Here is an 18,277-nt window from a genome sequence, read left to right as displayed (position 1 = left end):
AAATTTTCGGCCGAAAACCGAAAATGCACTTTTGGGCCATTTCCGGCCGAAAATGTATCGCCGAAACAACACGGCCAAAACAACACGGCCGAAACAGGATGTTGCTTGCATGTGTTGTTTCGGCGATAAAAGTCTGAAAATTTTCGGCCGAAAACCGAAAATGCACTTTCGAGCCATTTTCGGCCGAAAAAGTTTTGCCGAAACAACACGGCCGAAACAGGATGTTGTGATGATGCAAGCAACAACCGCAGCAATTTTTGGCCAAAAATGCTGAAAATTGCTCCGGTTGTTGCTTGCACGTGTTGTTATGGCGATGAAAGTCCGAAATTTTTCGGCCGAAAACCGAAAATGCACTTTCGGGCCATTTTCGGACGAAAATGTGTCGCCGAAACAACACGGCCGAAACAGGATGTTGTGATGATGCAAGCAACACCCGCAGCAATTTTCGGTGCATCCCTACTTTTATTGGTGACTGCTTACTGCTGTTGTGAATGTTCCGATCTCACAAATGTTGATTTTTAAGCTTTTTTTTTTTAGACGTGTTCCCCTACAACGCTTGCATATATCTTATCCGTCCTCATCAAGAGAATGAAAAGATGAAATCTACCCACGTTTAACAACCAAGCCTGACCTTTTAGGGAGTAAACGTGTAAATATTAAAATAACGCACAAGAGAATTTAGAAATTCTTCATGAGTGAGAAAAGGCCCGTTATTTATTTGACCTTTCACACCCACTGTGATATTTTCCATTCCCTTCACAGGTAGCAAACAAAAACTATATAAAGTAGATGGTGAAATAGACGATACACAAAACACTACAAAATTATACAAGCATTTCTCATGCGTGTTTACTTTATAAATTTACTTCGGTTGTTTTGCGCGTTCTATTTTTTTTGTTGGATTTATTTTTATATATTTATATTTTTTTTAAGTCAGGCTTGATCTGGGCCCTTGTCTACACTCCTACACTACACACTTTTAATTTTGAATTAAGGTAAATTAACTGCTGCCTCCACTGGACGGCTGTTGGAGCAGATTTTCACGCAAACATTTTACGGCGATAAATCAGTGAAGCTTTAATTGTGTTTTTTTTATTATTAGGATTATTGGTGGCAGAGCGAAGCCCTTCATCTTTTATCAGCTGTCCCATCGTCTTTCCAGGCTTAAATCAGACCGTGTGATTGTTAAACAGCTCTGCCTGTTTCTCTGCGATACCACATGTGAAAGTCTTTTTATTAGTTGTGTTCCAATTTAATTTATTGTTTATTATTTATTTTATTGCACTTGTTGTTGGTTACTCCCCTTCAGGCGGATAAAGTGACCGCCTGAACCACGCTGTGTTTCTTTAAAACCATTTAAGTCAAAATCAGATTCTCAATCAGCTGTCTTGAAATTCCGCATCCTTTTTTTTATGTCGTTTTTTTTTTTTTACACACTGCATCCGTTTTTAGAAGAAGCGGGGACAGATTTGAAACGTTTCAACCGATAACCGTGTACATTATCACAAAAATAACACTCTCGTCGTTCGGTGCCGTGCGCGCTGGTGTTGCTTGTGGCTTACTGACGCTCAGTTCTGATGTTTGTACTGTAGATACAGTCTGTTCCTAAGTAATCCTGACTCTAGTGTTTTCTAACTAACTGATAGGAGGAACCTAACAACAGCTTAATGTGATGCAATAAAGTGGTCCAGATGTTGACACATGACTCAAGCTAATTTTTTTGCTTCATTTATTACTAAAGCCTGGCGTTAATACTTTGATTGGAAATGGGCTCATTTTGATGTGTTTAAATGGGTCTTAGGATCAGGAAGGAGCTCACCATTATGCATCTGCATCCCATTCTATTGCTATGTTTACATGGGCATTAATAATCACAATAAGAAGTAAATGACATTGACCATCTTGTGACAGTTCAATGTTCTGCTGGGAAGCTTTTGGACCTGGCATTCATTGGTGTGGATGTAACTTAGACATGTAGCACCCACCTAGACCAGACCAGGCACCCCCACCCCATAGCAATGACACTCCTTGATGGCAGCAGCCATCCCCAGCAGGATGCAGCCTGACACAGACACACACACAAAAACGCTTTAGGAGAAGGTGTTGACCTGGCCTCCAAATTCACTAGATCCCAAACTGATCAAGTATCTGTGGGATGATCCACAGAGGACCCTCCCCTCAAAGGCCCCCCCACTAACAACATTCTGTTGCCAGACACCACAGGACACCCTCAGAAGGTCCATGTCCATTCTCCGATGAATCACCACAAGGGAGACCTGCACAATATTAGGAAGGTGGTCATAATGTTATGCCATTACCACTGTTATTATTCATATAAGGAGGACCTATTAAAATAAGCATCCCTATAGTTTTTAAATGTTGAAAGCCATTACTGCTCTAGCTTAGGGTTGGCCTGTGCATTCCTTCCTTCCTCCCTGGGATCAGTGAGCCAGGCTGGAGGCTCCATATTTAGACATCCTCTCTCTTTACAGTGGCATGTAAATCTGGCACCGTGATCACCTGTCACGCACACACACACAGCTGATAATGCCGAGGCATGCATGCATGCATCATCAGCGTGAGCCCAGTGAAAACCAAGGATTAGCCAAACATTCTGCCGTTAAGTCATTATCAGGTGACGTTTGTGAATTTGTGTTGAAGCGCTAAAATTAGCCGTGGCATCACAGCAGATGAATGCAGGTCACGTTTCAGTCTTTGGCCTGGTTAGTTGTGTTTAATGTAAAGGAAATTGGTGCAGAAATACACAACCTCTTTTGTCCCCTACTAACCCAGTGATCTAGATCCATGCAGGTGCTGTTTTGATGTCTCTCCACTCGCACACACTCATGCCTCGTGCTCCTGTGGGAAGTGTCTCCTTTCAGCTCTGTGCAAATGGAAAATAGAAACCGCCAGCACGGGCTTTTCAGCTTAAAATTGGAGCAACATTACAGGGTAATAGCAGGACACGGGGGGACGGACAAGGAAACACAACAATGGACACCTGCACGCTCTTAACGCAACAGAGGGGCCCAGTGAGCTCTTTTTTTGTTCTGATTGCTTTACATGTCAGGCAGTCGTGTCATTTTGTGACCATGGTGAAAAACACAAAACATCCCCCCCGCCCCCGTCCAAAATGTTCGGACCGTCACAACACACGAAGATATTACAAGGGCTGTACTGCTGTCCAATCAGGCTTGGAAACACTTTACATGTAAAAAATAGATGAATATATTTGTATATGCTCATGGTCGGACTGATTTTCTTGGGCGTTCGTTGCTCAGACTCCACATTAAAGATGGACACCAAGACAGCTCCTTCAAAGTGAAGCCAAAGCTTGTGGAGCTCCCCCTGGTGGCTGGCTGCAGTATAGGTCATAAGCTCCACCCGCTCCGTGTTAGTGGGCGGGACTTGGGCCAACCAAAAAATTGGTTTCTGTCATTTTAGGTAGTTAATATAATACTGATGCATGTTCAAGTGTCCATTTTTCGGAGAAGTTTCATTTTAGTCACGTGACGCTACAGAAATAGGGTGTGGCATCACGATGACTAACTGTTGCCATGCCAACTGCTCCGCAGTACAGAGTATAATCCAACATTTCTTTGTAATTGGAATCAGAAGTAGAGCAGAGTGCAGAGTTAATCAAATTAATCAAACTAGTGCAGTGCCCGTCGGAAGTATGTATTCCTATAGTGGGAGCCTACAGGTGCTGTGTATGAGGATTAGTGGAAATATTAGAGCGGAGAAAACCTATTTTACCGATATATTTTACATTTCTTATCCAAACAACGTCAAACTTAGCAGTGCACATCTTCGTGCCCGTAGCGAGACACCTGCCCAGTTTCAAATCAATCGGGCCAACGGTTCGCGAGATATGCGTGCCACAGACAGACACACAGACGCTTCTTGATTTATAGATAGATAGGTAGATAAAAGACTCTCAGACTCTGGCTCCGCCCATATCCTTGGAATTCTAGCATCAGTTTGGCCAATGGGAGGAAGTGGAGAGGCAACGTCAATTTTTTATTTATTTTTTTAAGGTATTAAGGCATGGGCGACATGGGTAGGTGCACAAAAGCATAAATAGTAAATTCGATAGCAACACTCTAAACAACTTGAGGTCATCACCAGGGTCATCAAGAAACATGCTTACATTTTATATAATGCATGACATGCACTTATACATATGAGCCAGTGAGGGAACTGTAAAGTGGGCTTTCTATATTACGTATATAGTAGCCAGGAGACACCTAAAGGGGCGGGTTGGGCTTGTTGTCACGTGGTTTCAGGTCCCTTAAACTAGCTTCTGGGTCAACCTGGAGAACACCAGCGATTAAATCCTCCACCACTGCTACTTCTACAGACTTTAATAACCAATCAGAGAGCGGTGAGAAAGGCCTTAACATGTCTGAAGCACTATCTTTCTGTTGGTAGAGGAGAGTAAAGGCTCATTTAGAGTACTGCAGGATGTAGCCTACGCTGGTGCGAGCCATTTGTACTTGTGAGCTTGTCAGTCTGGCTCGCTCTCTAACAACGCCACCCAAATGCTAGTTGGAGCTGTGTCTTTTTACCAAGTTGGGTTCATTTCTGTTTCTACTTCCTGCTTCACTTTCAACAACGGCGACTGAAACCCAGAGGTGGCAAAAGTATTCACATTCTGTACTTAAGTAAAAGTACGGATACTTGTGTAAAAAAAAATACTCTGGTAAAAGTAAAAGTACTGATTCAACTCAAGTAAAAGTAAGACAGTACACCACACCATACATGAATTTGTTTGTGTTTTTCAGATTACACCAGTAGTTCTCAAATAGTGGGGTCAGGTGGACTTTCAGTATTAGTGTCTTTATTGATGCTTGAACGATAAACAAGCCTCCAGTCACTAGGTGGCAGCAGAGCTCAAACTAATCAACAGGCTGCCTGTTCAAAACAGTAGAAGAAGAACACAGGAAGCGCATAATCGACTTTCCTTCTCTAGTCCGATGCTCTAGTCATTATATATATATATATATATATATACAGGGCCTGAAGTTAACTTTTTTGGCTACCAGCCACTGTGGCAAGTGGATTTTGAAATCCACCTGCCACAGTAGTTTTTTACCAGCCAAAATTTTTTTGTGCCTATAATGAAGGTGAACGACTCAGAAAATGCATAAAAATGGTTCTTGTACAGAATACACATTAAAGTGCTGTCTGGTTATTAACCAACTTGGCATCGTTTCAAGAAATCCGTTTCAGCTCGACCGAAAACGCTACTTCATATTCCAGGCCTATAGGTGGCGCTGTTTCAGTTTCAGAAATTCACCAAAAACGGAGAGGAAGAGGCGGAGCATGCGCACAAATCTTGAGCGCTGTTTACAAATCGCCTTTTTTGCTCAGCGTGGTGGCACAGGAGCATGATATTTTGCCCTAGTAACCCTAATAGGCTCAATATCGTCTCCAGCATGAAAACTAGCATGTAGTCCGCCATTGTTGTTGATGTTGTTACGAGACGTCTCGCTGGATGTGGAAGGCTGCTCGGGAGTGTGGCGATGACGTCATCGTTTTCTCCGTTTCTGTCTGTCAGAAACGCTAGAGCTGCGTTTGCGAATTTCTCCACCCTGGGACCCTTTTCAGAAAAGTGCGTTTTAGGGCTATGCGTTTACAGGATACGTGTGGACGAAAGGACAAAACGATGAAAAACTTCTGGCCCCTTATTGGCTACCCGCCAACGTGGCAGGTAGGTTGACAGTTTCACCCGCCAATCACAAAAGTTACCCGCATTTGGCGGGTGGGCGGGTGCCAATTTCATGCCCTGTATATATATATATATATATGTATGTCTATGGCTCTAGTCATGTCACGTCTTTTATGTCTTGTTAAAAAAGTAACGAGCCTGTATTTCCAATGTAAGGAGTAGAAAGTACAGATATTTGTGTAAAATGTAGGGAGTAAAAGTAAAAAGTCGTCAGAAAAAGAAATACTCAAGTAAAGTACAGATACCTGTGAAAAATCTACTTAAGTACAGTAACGAAGTATTTGTACTTCGTTACCTCCCACCTCTGTATGTAACGGCCCATTTTAGATACGACAGAGAGACGTAATAACGCATTTCACGACCGTACAAGAATGCAACGTTTGCTCTCTGGTTGCCTGGCAACTAGTCTGCATTTTTGTTGTCATAATAATTTTTAAATAATGCTGGCTCAGTCAGTGTTCCTCATTTAACGTTATTGTATACCTAAGGTGTCGACTTAATCGTATAGTCCGTAGTAGTTTTGTTTGAGGTTACCTAAGATGTCCAAGGTTAATTACCCACCAGAAAGCGTCTACAATCTTATTCCTAAGGAAGAGGTTCAAATTGAAAAAGCGCCACGGTAAGTTATTCTGCGTTTTCTTAGCTAGCTAGATAATAATCTCTTTTGGGTTTAACTAAAGTACTTCTAGCCTTATAACTTCTATGTAACCTTAAAGCAATTAGTCAAGAAATTATTATTAGTAACTTTATGATTTATTAGACTATTTTAAAAATACTGCAAGTTAAAGCTAACTAATAAGTAGAAGTTTTACTGTGACTGACTGATATCATTTTAATTCACTATGAAAGTAAAAACTAAGTAATAACTTTGTCTCCTTTCTGTTTTATTTTATGCGCTAACCTCTGAGAAGATGTTTAAATGGTGTGATTGTTTGGTTTTTCTCAAGGTATGTGTCCAAGTTCAGGCCAGCTGTCGTCCTTGAGAACAAGTCAGGCAAGGATGTGATGAGAACGATGGGGCCAGCAAAACAAGAGGTGCCGTCTCCGGATAAATACCTCAAGAAGCATTCGAAAGAGCCCAAATGGCCTGACAGTGAGTTCTTATATTAGACTGTTTTACCTGCATTCCGACTGAGGCCATGGTCCTCAGTCGGAAAAGGGTGGATTGCCCACTTCGGGTCGGGGAGGAGGTCCTGCTTCAAGTGGAGGAGTTCAAGTATCTCGGGGTCTTGTTCACGAGTGAGGGTAAAAGGGAGCGAGAGATCGACAGGCGGATCGGAGCGGCATCTGCAGTGATGCGGATGCTTAACCGGTCGGTCGTGGTGAAGAGAGAGCTAAGCCGAAAGGCGAAGCTCTCAATTTACCGGTCGATCTACGTTCCAATCCTCACCTATGGTCATGAACTTTGGGTAATGACCGAAAGAACAAGATCACGAATACAAGCGGCCGAAATGAGTTTCCTTCGTAGGGTGGCCGGGCTCAGCCTTAGAGATAGGGTTAGGAGCTCGGACATACGGGAGGAGCTCAGAGTAGAACCGCTGCTCCTCCACGTCGAGAGGAGTCAGTTGAGGTGGCTAGGGCATCTGGTAAGGATGCCTCCCGGACGCCTCCCGGGAGAGGTGTTTCGGGCATGTCCCACCGGTAGGAGACCTCGAGGCCGACCCAGGACACGATGGAGGGATTATATCTCTCGTCTGGCCTGGGAACGCCTGGGGGTTCCTCCGGAGGAGCTGGCGGAAGTGGCTGGGGAGAGGGCTGTCTGGGCTTCCCTGCTGAAGCTGTTGCCCCCGCGACCCGGACCCGGATAAGTGGAAGACGACGACGACGACGACGACGACCTGCATGCGGCTTTTTGTTTGAGTGGTGAGTTTCTTACCTTTATACTTCCGTCTTCTTTCAGAAACACAGCTCTCGACAGACACCCGTGGCACTGTGAGGAAACCACTGGTTCCTGCAAGGACTGACGACCCACCAGTGGGGGTTCACACCAAAGAAAAGACGGCTGTAGCAGCGCCGATGAAGCCACAGCCTGCAAGTGTGGACTCCCACAAGGGACACAAGCAGCTCCTTGAAAACTCAGGACTTGTTCCCAAGTATATAATGAAAAAGGTATTTCCTATATTACTGCTCGTAATATTTTTTCTAACAGCCTCGACTACTAAAAAAGTCATACATATGAAAACATAGAATACGTTCATGTTTATATTTAGTGATAAAATTATATATTTTGGTGCCTGATTCCTTTTCCGACCTGCAGGATTATGGTGAAGTACCTCAGTACCTGCGGCAGTGCATCGAAGAAGAACGGAGGGCTCAGGAGGAGTTCGACAACTTTGTTAAAGAACAGCAGGAGCAGGGAGCCATGCAACGCCTGCCGGACGAGGAGCGACTAGCCATCCTGGAGGTACTCAAACACACAATGGCAGCTCAGCAGCAGGGGATTGTACAGACATCTGACCGACTGGCAGAGGACAGGACATGAATTTGATGATTTCATGTATTTAACATTTTTAGGAAAACTACATCTTTACATAGTTTCTGGTCAGTATTTATACTAGTTTAAAAAGAGGCTTTTATAGGACTAATATAAATATTTCTGAGCCACACTGGAGAATTAGCTCTTTAGCACTCCTCTACTGTCGACAACACCTCTGACTAATGTCTGTTTACTATACAACAGCCTTGAATCCTGACAGTTGAATTATCGCCTTGCCTGTCTTGTGACATTGAGGAGTTTCCTTCCTTGAATCCAGGGCCTGAAGAGGAACTGGGATGAGCTTCATCGTGAGTACCAGGGCCTCCCTCTCATCATCGTCACACTGTCAAGGAAAGCCCAGAAGGAGCGGCTCGAGGAAGCAATGAAGCAGCTGGAGAAGGACATCAACCTATTTGAGAGATTCAAAAATATCTACATACCCAATAATTAGGACACTGGACATTTATCACATGAGAAAAATAAAATAATTTTCTATTATTACTGCTTTTTCTGGGATCTGTGAAGCTGAACCATAAGTTTTCAGATCACATACCCTGCACTTCAGCTTGAAATCACAGGCATGCAAATAAATTAAATAATGTAGACTTACATTTGTATAAGCCCATATAAGCCCAAACAAAATATATATATATATTTTTTTTAAAGGTTCTAGCAGAATAATCTAGACTGAACTGACCAGAGGTCCTGCATGAGCATCTGGATCATTTTTAATAATAAATCGAGGATTATTGGGTTGTTGTTTTTAAACCCTGTTCAACCCAGTAGAAGAAGAACACAGGAAGCGCATCATCGACTTTCCTTCTCTAGTCCGATGCTCGAGTCATGTCCAATCATGTCACGTCTTTTATGTCTTGTCATCCGTGGAGGTTAAAAAAGTAACGAGCCTGTTTTTTCCAATGTAAGGAGTAGAAAGTACAGATATTTGTGTACAAATGTAGGGAGTAAAAGTAAAAAGTCGTCAGAAAAAGAAATACTCAAGTAAAGTACAGATACCTGAAAAATCTACTTGAGTACAGTAACGAAGTATTTGTACTCAAGTAGTTACTTCCCACCTCTGCTGAAACCTTTGCGGACATTTCCTCGATGCGTTCCATCTTTATTGATCCAAAACTGTCAATTCAGAAACTGTGGAGATGGAGAAGCAGCGGAAAATACTAAAGCAGAAACACGCTACTAGCACTTTTAAATGCTCACACTAAACATACCCACATAACAACACACACCAGTGCAGGCATAGTGTGCTCTATAGAAAGAGTATTTCTAGAGGTGTGATACTGTAACGTCTCATGTGACTGTTAACAGTTATTCACGTGAGGTCAAGAGCCCCGTCGCTGTCTGTTATCTCGTATCACTCACTACTCATTCCTCGGCCTTCAGCACGCCCTCTCTGTCTTTTTTTTTCTCACTTTCTCTCCATCTCAGCCATGAAGCCCTGCAGAGAGGGAGACGTGATGAAGGCTAAAACGCTCTGTCCCTTCAAGCCGCCGACGTGTAACGGCGAACACCCCATCTGATTTTCATCTGACCTTTGTTCTCACGACTTTATTGTGACACTTAATATCGCTGCTGGAGGACGGGGATCCCATTCTCGGGCCCGGTTTTAGCAAGCCGTGATCCCCGCGGCCCAAAGGTCAAACCCCCCCTGAGACTGGGGAGAAAAAAAATAAATCGGCAGCTGTCGCGCCCCTCTCCTCCCTGGATCTGTGCAGCCTCAAACGACACTCTCATCTCATCTTTTAGCCCCCTCCACCCCCACTGCCCTGTTGGGGCTTTCCCACAGCGGACAAACGAGAAGGAATTGAGCAGCGGAGACAGAAAGAGTTTAACGTGATCAGGAGATAGAAATCACACAAGCAGAAGCAGAAGTGAAGTCCTGGCAGGCAGTGAGTTAGGAGGCTGCTGGGGATTTCCATCTTTAGACTCTGCTGACTCGCCGCTGCCGATCCAAGCCTCCTGAGAGGGATTGTCAGGCCAACCCCTCCCCTCCCCTCCCCTCCCCTCCTCCCAGCCACCTCCACCTCTTAGCTGCCCGGCTTCACTGCAACGTTAAATGTGCTGCAACTGCACTTAACGCCTGCTGCCGTGTAAGATCTGATCTCTGCTGGCTGCAGGTATCCGCCGGCTTTTACGGTTCAAGACGCCGGCTGCATCCGCTGAATCAAGCCATGCACAAGAGTCCCTGCTCAGCTCAGCAGCGTCACCCGTGAGTATAGAAACTTTACTTACACAGAAAACACTTCAACAAAATGGGTCATTTAACTTGAAAGCAAAAAAAACCACAAAATTATTTGCAAAGTGCACCAAAAAAAAAAATATCCTTGCTGGGGAGTTTTCCATTGATGGATTGTGTTTTGCATTATGTTGAATATGTTTATCCACTCTGGCATTGTTGCATGAGCTCAAGAAAGTGCAGCTCAGCTCACGAACATGATCATTTTAACGCAAATTCAGCACGCCAGCATTATTTTAGCCATCAGAGAGGCTACGCAACGCTTCAAATGGCAAAATATCAGTGCCACTTGAGCTTATTTTACAAACTAATCAGTGTAAATCATCTTTTAAAACCATTTTTCAAATATGCAATGTATATCTGGGCCTGTGCCGCATGAAACTTCAACAAAAACAGACCCGTGGTGGTCACTGATCTCAGACGTGACGTGACCCAAACTCCTGCAGCCACCTCTACAGTAGAGACCCAAAGCAGCTGGGATGCAGGGGGTCTCGGGTTGCACGGACATGCGAAGCGAAATGATTTACAGCCGGAGTCAGAAATAGTGCAACTTCCGATGTCGCTCGTCCACTCTTATCCAGGCAGCGGGACAAGTTTCCATGGCAGGCCGAGGCGATGGGAAACTCTAAAAGTAGCTCAGCTCTGACCTGCCGCCCTCGGAAACTCTCCTCTGACAAACACACACACATGCAATAACTACATATGGATGAAGGGCACGGGCTGAGGATGCAGGAGGCCATGGAATCCATCTTTTTTTTTTCTTTTCTGTGTTTGTAGGAGTGACGGCGGCTCGTCGAATAGTTTTAAAGCCCTCGGATGCCATGAGCAGCTGGATCCCAAGGACAGCCAGGACTCTGAAGACCCCAGAGAGTACTGTTACGGTAGGACAGAGTCTCTGAGCTCACGCCATCCTCTGCAGATGTACACATGAACACATCTGGCGCGTATAGGATGCAGTAAAAGATTCTTTCAGCATGCTGACTCTGTATCACCGGGCTCCGGCTAGAACCGGTAGCTAACCCCAACCCTTAACCATCATTATGAGCGGACGAGCCGTAGCTGGAGATCTCCACTGATCCTAGCCGCTTGTACGAGAGCAGGTCAGTGCTGAAATGTGAAATTTCTGAGCCTCCTAAGCTCCTGTTTGCAGAATCTGTCTCAGCTGCAGTACGTGCATGGAGCAGGAGCACTGTGCAACCAAACAGTTATAGGTTGATAAAGAAAATGTGTTGTAAAGACTCAGAAATGTAAAAAACAAAAAGAGATTCCAAGTCTTAGTTGTCTGTGTCATCTGGATGGATGACTCAACTCAACTCAACTCAACTCAACTTTATTTATAAAGCCCTTTAAAACAGCTGTGGCTGACACAAAGTGCTATACATAAAGTACAACCTAAAATATAAGACATGACATGACGTTGAGAGCACACATACACTTCAGTTAACTCTGGTCGGCGTTCTCAGATGCTTTTATAGTAACGAGTGTGACGCCACGTGGCCCCGCCCGTTCCACCTGCCCGCTCTTTACCGGGCCTGTGGAGGAGTCGGCCATATTGCGTCGGTTATGTTATGTGGAGAGAAGTTGTGAAAAACTTTTAACTTACGGCACGAAAGGAGGCATATCTCCAGCTTCCTCCCACCGCCCAAAGACATGCTGGTTAGGTTCATTGGTGATTCTAAATTGGCCCTGTGAGTGTGAATGGTTGTCTGTCTCTCTCTGTGTTAGCCCTGTGATAGACCCCGCCTCTCGCCCAGTGACAGCTAGGATAGGCTCCAGCCCCTCGCTGACCCTTCACAGGACAAGAAGTGTGTATCACTTCAGCCCGCCGTATCTTTTTGCCAGTCTCACCTCGGTTCCTGCTCTTGCTTCCTATCCCACCAGCTGTGCAGGTCTCTGTGTGTGCACCTCTCGTATCCTCTGGTCCATCCGCAGTACCACGAGCACCTTACACTGGAATATAACTCATAGAGCAGCTCCTATCTCGTTCAGCTTAATAGAAACAGAGGTTCAATTTCAAAATCTCCAACAGCGTGTGCGTCGTCAGATTTAGGCCTCGTCATTGTTCAGTTACACGTCAAAGCTCGGAGGAAGTTGCAAAGCCAGAAACGGCCTCATTGTCACATTTCAGTGCCCTCTGCGTGCTCCGTGAAAAACAGGAGAAAAATGTGCAGTGTATGCTGTATGATGTCGAGTATTCCTACTTTGTTCATCACTTTCCTTTTTACTTCATCTCCTCAGGCGGGTACCACCCCGTCCAGATAGGGGACACCTTCAACAGGCGGTACCAGGTCGTCTCTAAGCTTGGCTGGGGCTATTTCTCCACTGTGTGGCTCTGCACGGACCTCAGGTAGGTCCATTTAGGGACTGTACAAAAATTATCAAGGTGGGGAGGAGGCTTGAATATTATCAGTGTTTTTGTTTTTATTTTTAGCATATGGTACAGATTTAGTGTATTCAGCAGAAAGTGCAGTGTTCTGTGTCTGCGGTGTCCCAGCAGGTCTGATCTCGGCTCTGTGTTGCAGGTTGGGTCGGCGGGTCGCTGTGAAGGTGCTGAAGAGCGGAGCTGGCTTCGCCCAGGCGGGACAGGACGAGCTGGCCCTCCTGCGATGTGTTAGTGAACCTCTGCTTCAGTTTATCCACTCTAACTTGTCGTAGTGTCAGTGCTTTTGGTTTCTGAACACGACTCTCTAATTCAGCTTCTAGTTCTCTAATTCCCCTCTGAGACATTTTCATGTGTCCTTTTGTACGCTACGATAGTAAAATAAGTTTTGTTACTCACTGTTTCCTCAGGCCGGGGGTCCTCTGGCCCGTCACCCCTCCAGCCAACGGATCGTTCAGCTGCTAGATGAGTTCAAGCTGGCCGGGGTCAACGGGATCCGTATCCTTCTTGGACATGCATTCAGAACTTGACACCAAGGGCTGAGGAGTTATCATGTGCATGCATGGGTCACATAGCTAAACACTTTTATTTAGCAAATTATTAGCCAGCATAAGTAAGAGTGAATGTGTAAATCCCTGCAACTACAGATCATGTGCAGGTTGCATTCAGTGCGTTGGTTCGCTGGAGACACGCTGAAGTGGTCTGGTTTGTGGAGTTGGCCTTGACGCCTGGTGGTTAGACACGTGTCTGGTGCTGGAGCTGCTGGGTCCTGACCTGAGAAGCTGGCAGCTGTGTTTTGGGAATCCAGGACTGCTGCAGCCGTGGGTCAAACAAATACTTACTCAGGTAAATCGCAGGATCATTGGAGAGCACGTTCACAATTTATCTGCAGGAGCTCAAGATAATGCGAAGGTGTTGAGTGGTGCACACACACATTGCTGCTAATGCATAGAAGAGACGTTGTGTTTCCAGTTTAGCAAAAATATTCTGTAAAAATCACTCATTATTTTTTAATAATACTTACATTACAGGCCTAAAGCATGGTATTTGGAGAATTTGTAGAAATGTGTAGTAAAGAAAATATATCAATTATACCGTAGCATGCAGCTGGGGTGAACCAACAATTAGCTTAGCTTAGCTTAGCATAAAGATTGGGAGCAGGAGGAAACAGCTTGTCGTGTCATTCCATGTAAGATAGAAATGTTATCTCGTGTGCCTTAGGCAGATTTAGTCATGTTTAATTAACTCTACCATAACATGCAGCTACAGTGAGTAGGCTAGCAAATTAGCTTAAGACTGGGAGCAGGAGGAAACAGCTAGCTGAATTCTACCTGTTGTTCTGTTAAAATTATAAAATGTTATCTAGTGTGCTTTAGAGTTGGCATATTTCTCTTTTAAATTAGAAACTAATTATACCATAAAATGCAGCTGTAGAGAGGAGAAGATCCTTAGCTTAGGTTAGCATGATGACTGAGCAGGAGAAACAGCTTAGCAAACATTTTACCAAACCTGAAAGATATAAAAATGTCATCTAGTGTGCTTTATAGTTGTTGGCAGGAAGATTTTCAGATTATTATTATTTTTAAACATAGTCATACTAGCATTTTTTATGCTTAGCTAAGCTAAACACCTCCTGGCTCTTTGTTCATAGCTGGCATATAGACAAGAGAACAATGTCTTCTCATCTAGCTCCTGGCAACCAAGCAAATACTTGCACAAGTGGACTGTTATTTAATAAACCTCTTGTAAAAACAGTGTTTTGGAGCCAAAGATGCTTGATGATGCATATGTGGTTAGATCAAAATTTTTCTCTCATCTCTTTGAGGCAGCAGTTTTGCAGATTAAATAAAGCCAGGGAACAGGAAGCATCACTGACCACTGCACGTTCTTGTCTAGGTTCTGCAGGGCCTGGACTACCTTCACACTCAGTGTAAAATCATCCACACAGACGTCAAGCCAGAGAACATCCTGCTGTGTCTGGAAGAGCAGTCCCACAAAGCACCAGCAGGGGACAGCACTTCCTCCTCTGTACTGACTGAGAAGGAAGCCAAGTCCACAGGTAGTTGTTTTTTTTGTTTGTCTGTATACACATATCTAAACTAACAAAAAGAAAGTTACAAACAAGAAAGAAACATTTATATTTGAACACACAGTTGAGGAGGTACATTTGGTCCAAAGTGGTGAAAATTGGCAAAACTCAAAAAGGAATATTTTAATTATAATAATTTTATTGTTGTGTCTTTCAGAGAGGGAGCAAGTAAATCCGTACAGTTTAAAGGAAACTGCAGTGAAGATCGCTGACTTGGGCAGCTCCTGTTGGGTGGTAAGTACTCTATCAATATTTTACAAGCTGTTATGAGAAACCTTTAAGCCTGACACATCACTTTAGCCATGTCCGACAAGAAGGATCCACTTTTACGAGGCAGTGATACTGAATATGTTATCGAGGCCTATCAAACTGGTTTCTGCTGCCCCCAAGTGGCCAGAAAATGTATTAAGAGATCAATTTGACAATTATTGGTCAATTATTACTAAACTATTAGAGAAAAACACATGCAAAAATACAAACACAGATGTCCCTCGTGTAAAAAATATATAACAGGCTTTGATTTAAGCAGAAAATTCTGTGTCCACATGAGGGCTCAATGCTAAAAAATTGGTAATCACTGCCTCTTGAAACCACTTTAGTGATTCATAAGGGAAATAAAGCATTTAGCCATTTCATGATAAACTGCGTGTTCAGCATGAAATTTTAATATTTATTGATTATTACACCCTGCCAGGAAAAAAAAAAAAAAGACACCTACAAAACTGAATATGTTCTCCCTATCTCTTTGTGTTGGACCAGTACAAACATTTCTCTGAGGAGATCCAGACCCGTCAGTACCGCTCACTAGAAGTCTTGCTGGGATCTGAGTATGGCCCGCCAGCTGACATGTGGAGCGTCGCATGCATGGTGAGAAAAAGCCAAACCGTCAAACCGTTATTATATACTTTGAAATATTTAAAACGATTTTAAAACGAAAAGATTTTATGTTTGTAAATCGACGCCTTTTCATCACGTGGATGATATTGTGAGCCGTCTTACGCATTTCTTTCAAAATTTAACATTTGAACTTTTGGAATTTCCGCTAGAATTTAGATTAAAGTTGAGTTCAGAGATGTGAACAATAAGGGACCCAACACTGAGCCTTGGGGAACTCCAAAAATATACAACCTTCAGTCTACATTCTTCTGTGAGTTAGAACATTTAACATGTTAATCAGAACTCAGTATTTGGGCATCATGAACATACGTGGAGACATTTTAATGGATAAGTTAAAAATGTGATGCTAGGTGTAAAAGGTAGTGTCAGTGGATCATTAAAGTCGTGAGTATTTATCCTTAAAATCGTCCCAAATTTGATGAGATCCATCATTTGATGAGTTGTAGTTGGGACAACCTCTAGTCCATTCTTTATAATTAAATTTTATTAAAAGGCAGAAGGCCTAGGATTGTTCCTGCCAATAGACTCTCGCTTGGCCTCACATCTCACCCTCCAATGTTCTTCTGAATTCTCTCAGGCCTTTGAGTTGGTCACTGGAGACCCGCTGTTCGAACCCAAAGCCAGCGACTCCCTTTCCCTAGAGGAAGGTACGTGTCGTGCAGTGGTGCTGACAATTACTGGGGCGTGACGAGCAATGAAACGGGAATAAATAAGATTACACACTGACTGCGTGGTAATTGTTGCTGCTAATGCGCGCTGTGAAAAAGTCTGCGTCTCATGTTTCCATCCACCTCAGACCACATCGCTCAGATCATGGAGCTGCTTGGTAAAATTCCGCCAGCTGTCGCCTTGACGGGTAAATATTCTGCAGAGTACTTCGACCGCAGAGGTAAATCTGTTAGTTAACTTAACCTACTACTTTTTTACTTCTAAATAAACCAAATGCTGTTATTGTGCATGTGTGTGCACTGAAGAACTGTGTTTCTCATCCAGGTGACCTGCATCGCGTTGGTCGACTGAGGCTCTGGAGCCTCTACGATGTTCTTGTGGAGAAATATCACTTCCTGTTGGAGGAGGCGTCTGCATTCTCGGACTTCCTCCTACGCATGTTGGATTATCACCCAGAGAGGAGGGCTACTGCCACACAGAGCCTTTGCCATCCTTGGTTGACCTCTTGTTAACCCTACAGGCCTCACTGCCACCTGTAGTCCATTTAGCAGCTAGACCTCGTCGATTTCAGGGCATCTTTCAATTTTTATCCTGTAAAGGATTCCTGTGAAATGTGTTTTTTTCCCCGCATGATGATCTCCAGGGGAGCCCTTTGAAGCACTTTAAGCAGTTCTTATAGTGTGGCTAAGTTTGAGAGCGGCTCAACACTTAAGCTATTGTTTAGTCAAACTGAATGTTACGAGTGAAATGCAAATAAGAACAGAATGTATTCGTTTGTTAATCTCTTACAGCGAATGTGTGTTAAAGACGCTTTTCTTTTAACTTTTTGTACAGCTTTAGATAATAAAGACGAAAAAATAAAGATTAATTTCAGTACAAATGTAAATCCAGTGTATTTTATCTATATCGGCCCAAATAATCTGGTCAAATCTTACTTTTTGCTCAGCAGCACGACAACAACACCATACAAACAAAGTCATATTAACAGACCTTCAGCTACATTGGTGCTGACCTTCAACACACAGTCCTGCTAAAGTAGGTCTGGTGACCACAGAGTCTTGATCAGGAAATCACTCTTGAGATTATATAAAAAGATAAAAGACGGATTAAATGTTTAGAAGAACATTGGCAAATTCTCCAAGATGCTGCACCTGCATGCAAGTGTTCTGATGGGTTAAAAGTCAAAACCATTCATGGCATTCTCTTTAAGTACCTTTCCTTTTGCTCCGTGCCGCATCACATCCTCAGATCTTGGATTTGAGTGAAGAAAATCTCCTGTTAAGTATACTTTATCTCATAAAGTGGCGCTACCAGACCTCTTGCTGTTGTTAAACTAATCTCAACTGAGCGACTTTCTGCCGAACACAGTTAACAGAGCTAAAGATAAAGAGTGGAGGTGTTTCATTTGTCTAGGAACGTTCTTCGGTGGCCTGGTACACGCCTCTGCAACCCGCTGCCATTTCGATGCAAGTGTCTTTGGGTGGTGCATGGGTTTGATTGTCCTGATTGTCCGGAGCAGAGAAGGACATGCCTGGAGACACGACTGTAGATGCCTTATAAAGGTATTTCAAATACGGCTTTTAACACAGGCGTTGCTCTTTCTCACGATTTTGGAACAATATTCAGATGTAATTTTAGACTTTATGACACAAGGTATCTGGTCATCTGAATTTATCTCTGAGCGTTTGTCTTGAGGATCTGGAGAAGCACCAGGTTTACTTCTGCAAGAAACATCCAAAAATGTTGTGCTGAACCCTGAACATGCCCCGGGCTGTCGTAATGAT

The 18,277-nt window shown here is 43.7% G+C and overlaps 2 protein-coding genes across 2 annotated transcripts; both read left to right on the top strand.

Annotated features, from left to right (window-relative positions):
• Positions 1–6,239: 6,239 nt before the first annotated feature.
• On the top strand, positions 6,240–8,679 carry LOC311494241 (enkurin-like). Its single transcript, XM_084553186.1, has 5 exons — positions 6,240–6,350; positions 6,679–6,824; positions 7,632–7,840; positions 7,989–8,135; positions 8,485–8,679. Exons 1-5 carry the CDS (start codon positions 6,271–6,273, stop codon positions 8,656–8,658), a joined length of 756 nt encoding a protein of 251 aa, XP_084409312.1. The 5' UTR covers positions 6,240–6,270; the 3' UTR covers positions 8,659–8,679.
• A 1,714-nt stretch (positions 8,680–10,393) lies between these two features.
• Positions 10,394–17,489, top strand: LOC311495022 (SRSF protein kinase 3; the record flags this gene model as incomplete). The annotated part of the gene is made up of 12 exons (XM_084554323.1): positions 10,394–10,431; positions 11,236–11,339; positions 12,697–12,805; positions 12,981–13,068; positions 13,249–13,336; positions 13,578–13,684; positions 14,735–14,897; positions 15,085–15,161; positions 15,687–15,794; positions 16,402–16,471; positions 16,621–16,713; positions 16,818–17,489. The coding sequence occupies 12 exons, from the start codon at positions 10,394–10,396 to the stop codon at positions 17,003–17,005; spliced, it is 1,233 nt and encodes a 410-aa protein (XP_084410449.1). The 3' UTR covers positions 17,006–17,489.
• Between the last annotated feature and the right edge of the window lie 788 nt (positions 17,490–18,277).

This window comes from Chelon labrosus, assembly GCF_963514085.1.
Source record: "Chelon labrosus genome assembly, chromosome: 10".
In the NCBI taxonomy this organism is placed as follows: Eukaryota; Metazoa; Chordata; class Actinopteri; order Mugiliformes; family Mugilidae; genus Chelon; species Chelon labrosus.
Note: the sequence above shows the minus strand (reverse complement) of the source record. Positions and strands in the feature narration are given on the sequence as shown.

Excerpts from the sequence above, each read along its gene's own strand:
- LOC311494241 (XM_084553186.1), top strand. The coding sequence starts at position 6,271 with ATGTCCAAGGTTAATTACCCACCAGAAAGCGTCTACAATCTTATTCCT. Across the intron at positions 6,351-6,678 it reads CAAATTGAAAAAGCGCCACG|GTATGTGTCCAAGTTCAGGC; the intron begins GTAAGTTATTCT and ends GTTTTTCTCAAG. Across the intron at positions 7,841-7,988 it reads CCAAGTATATAATGAAAAAG|GATTATGGTGAAGTACCTCA; the intron begins GTATTTCCTATA and ends TCCGACCTGCAG.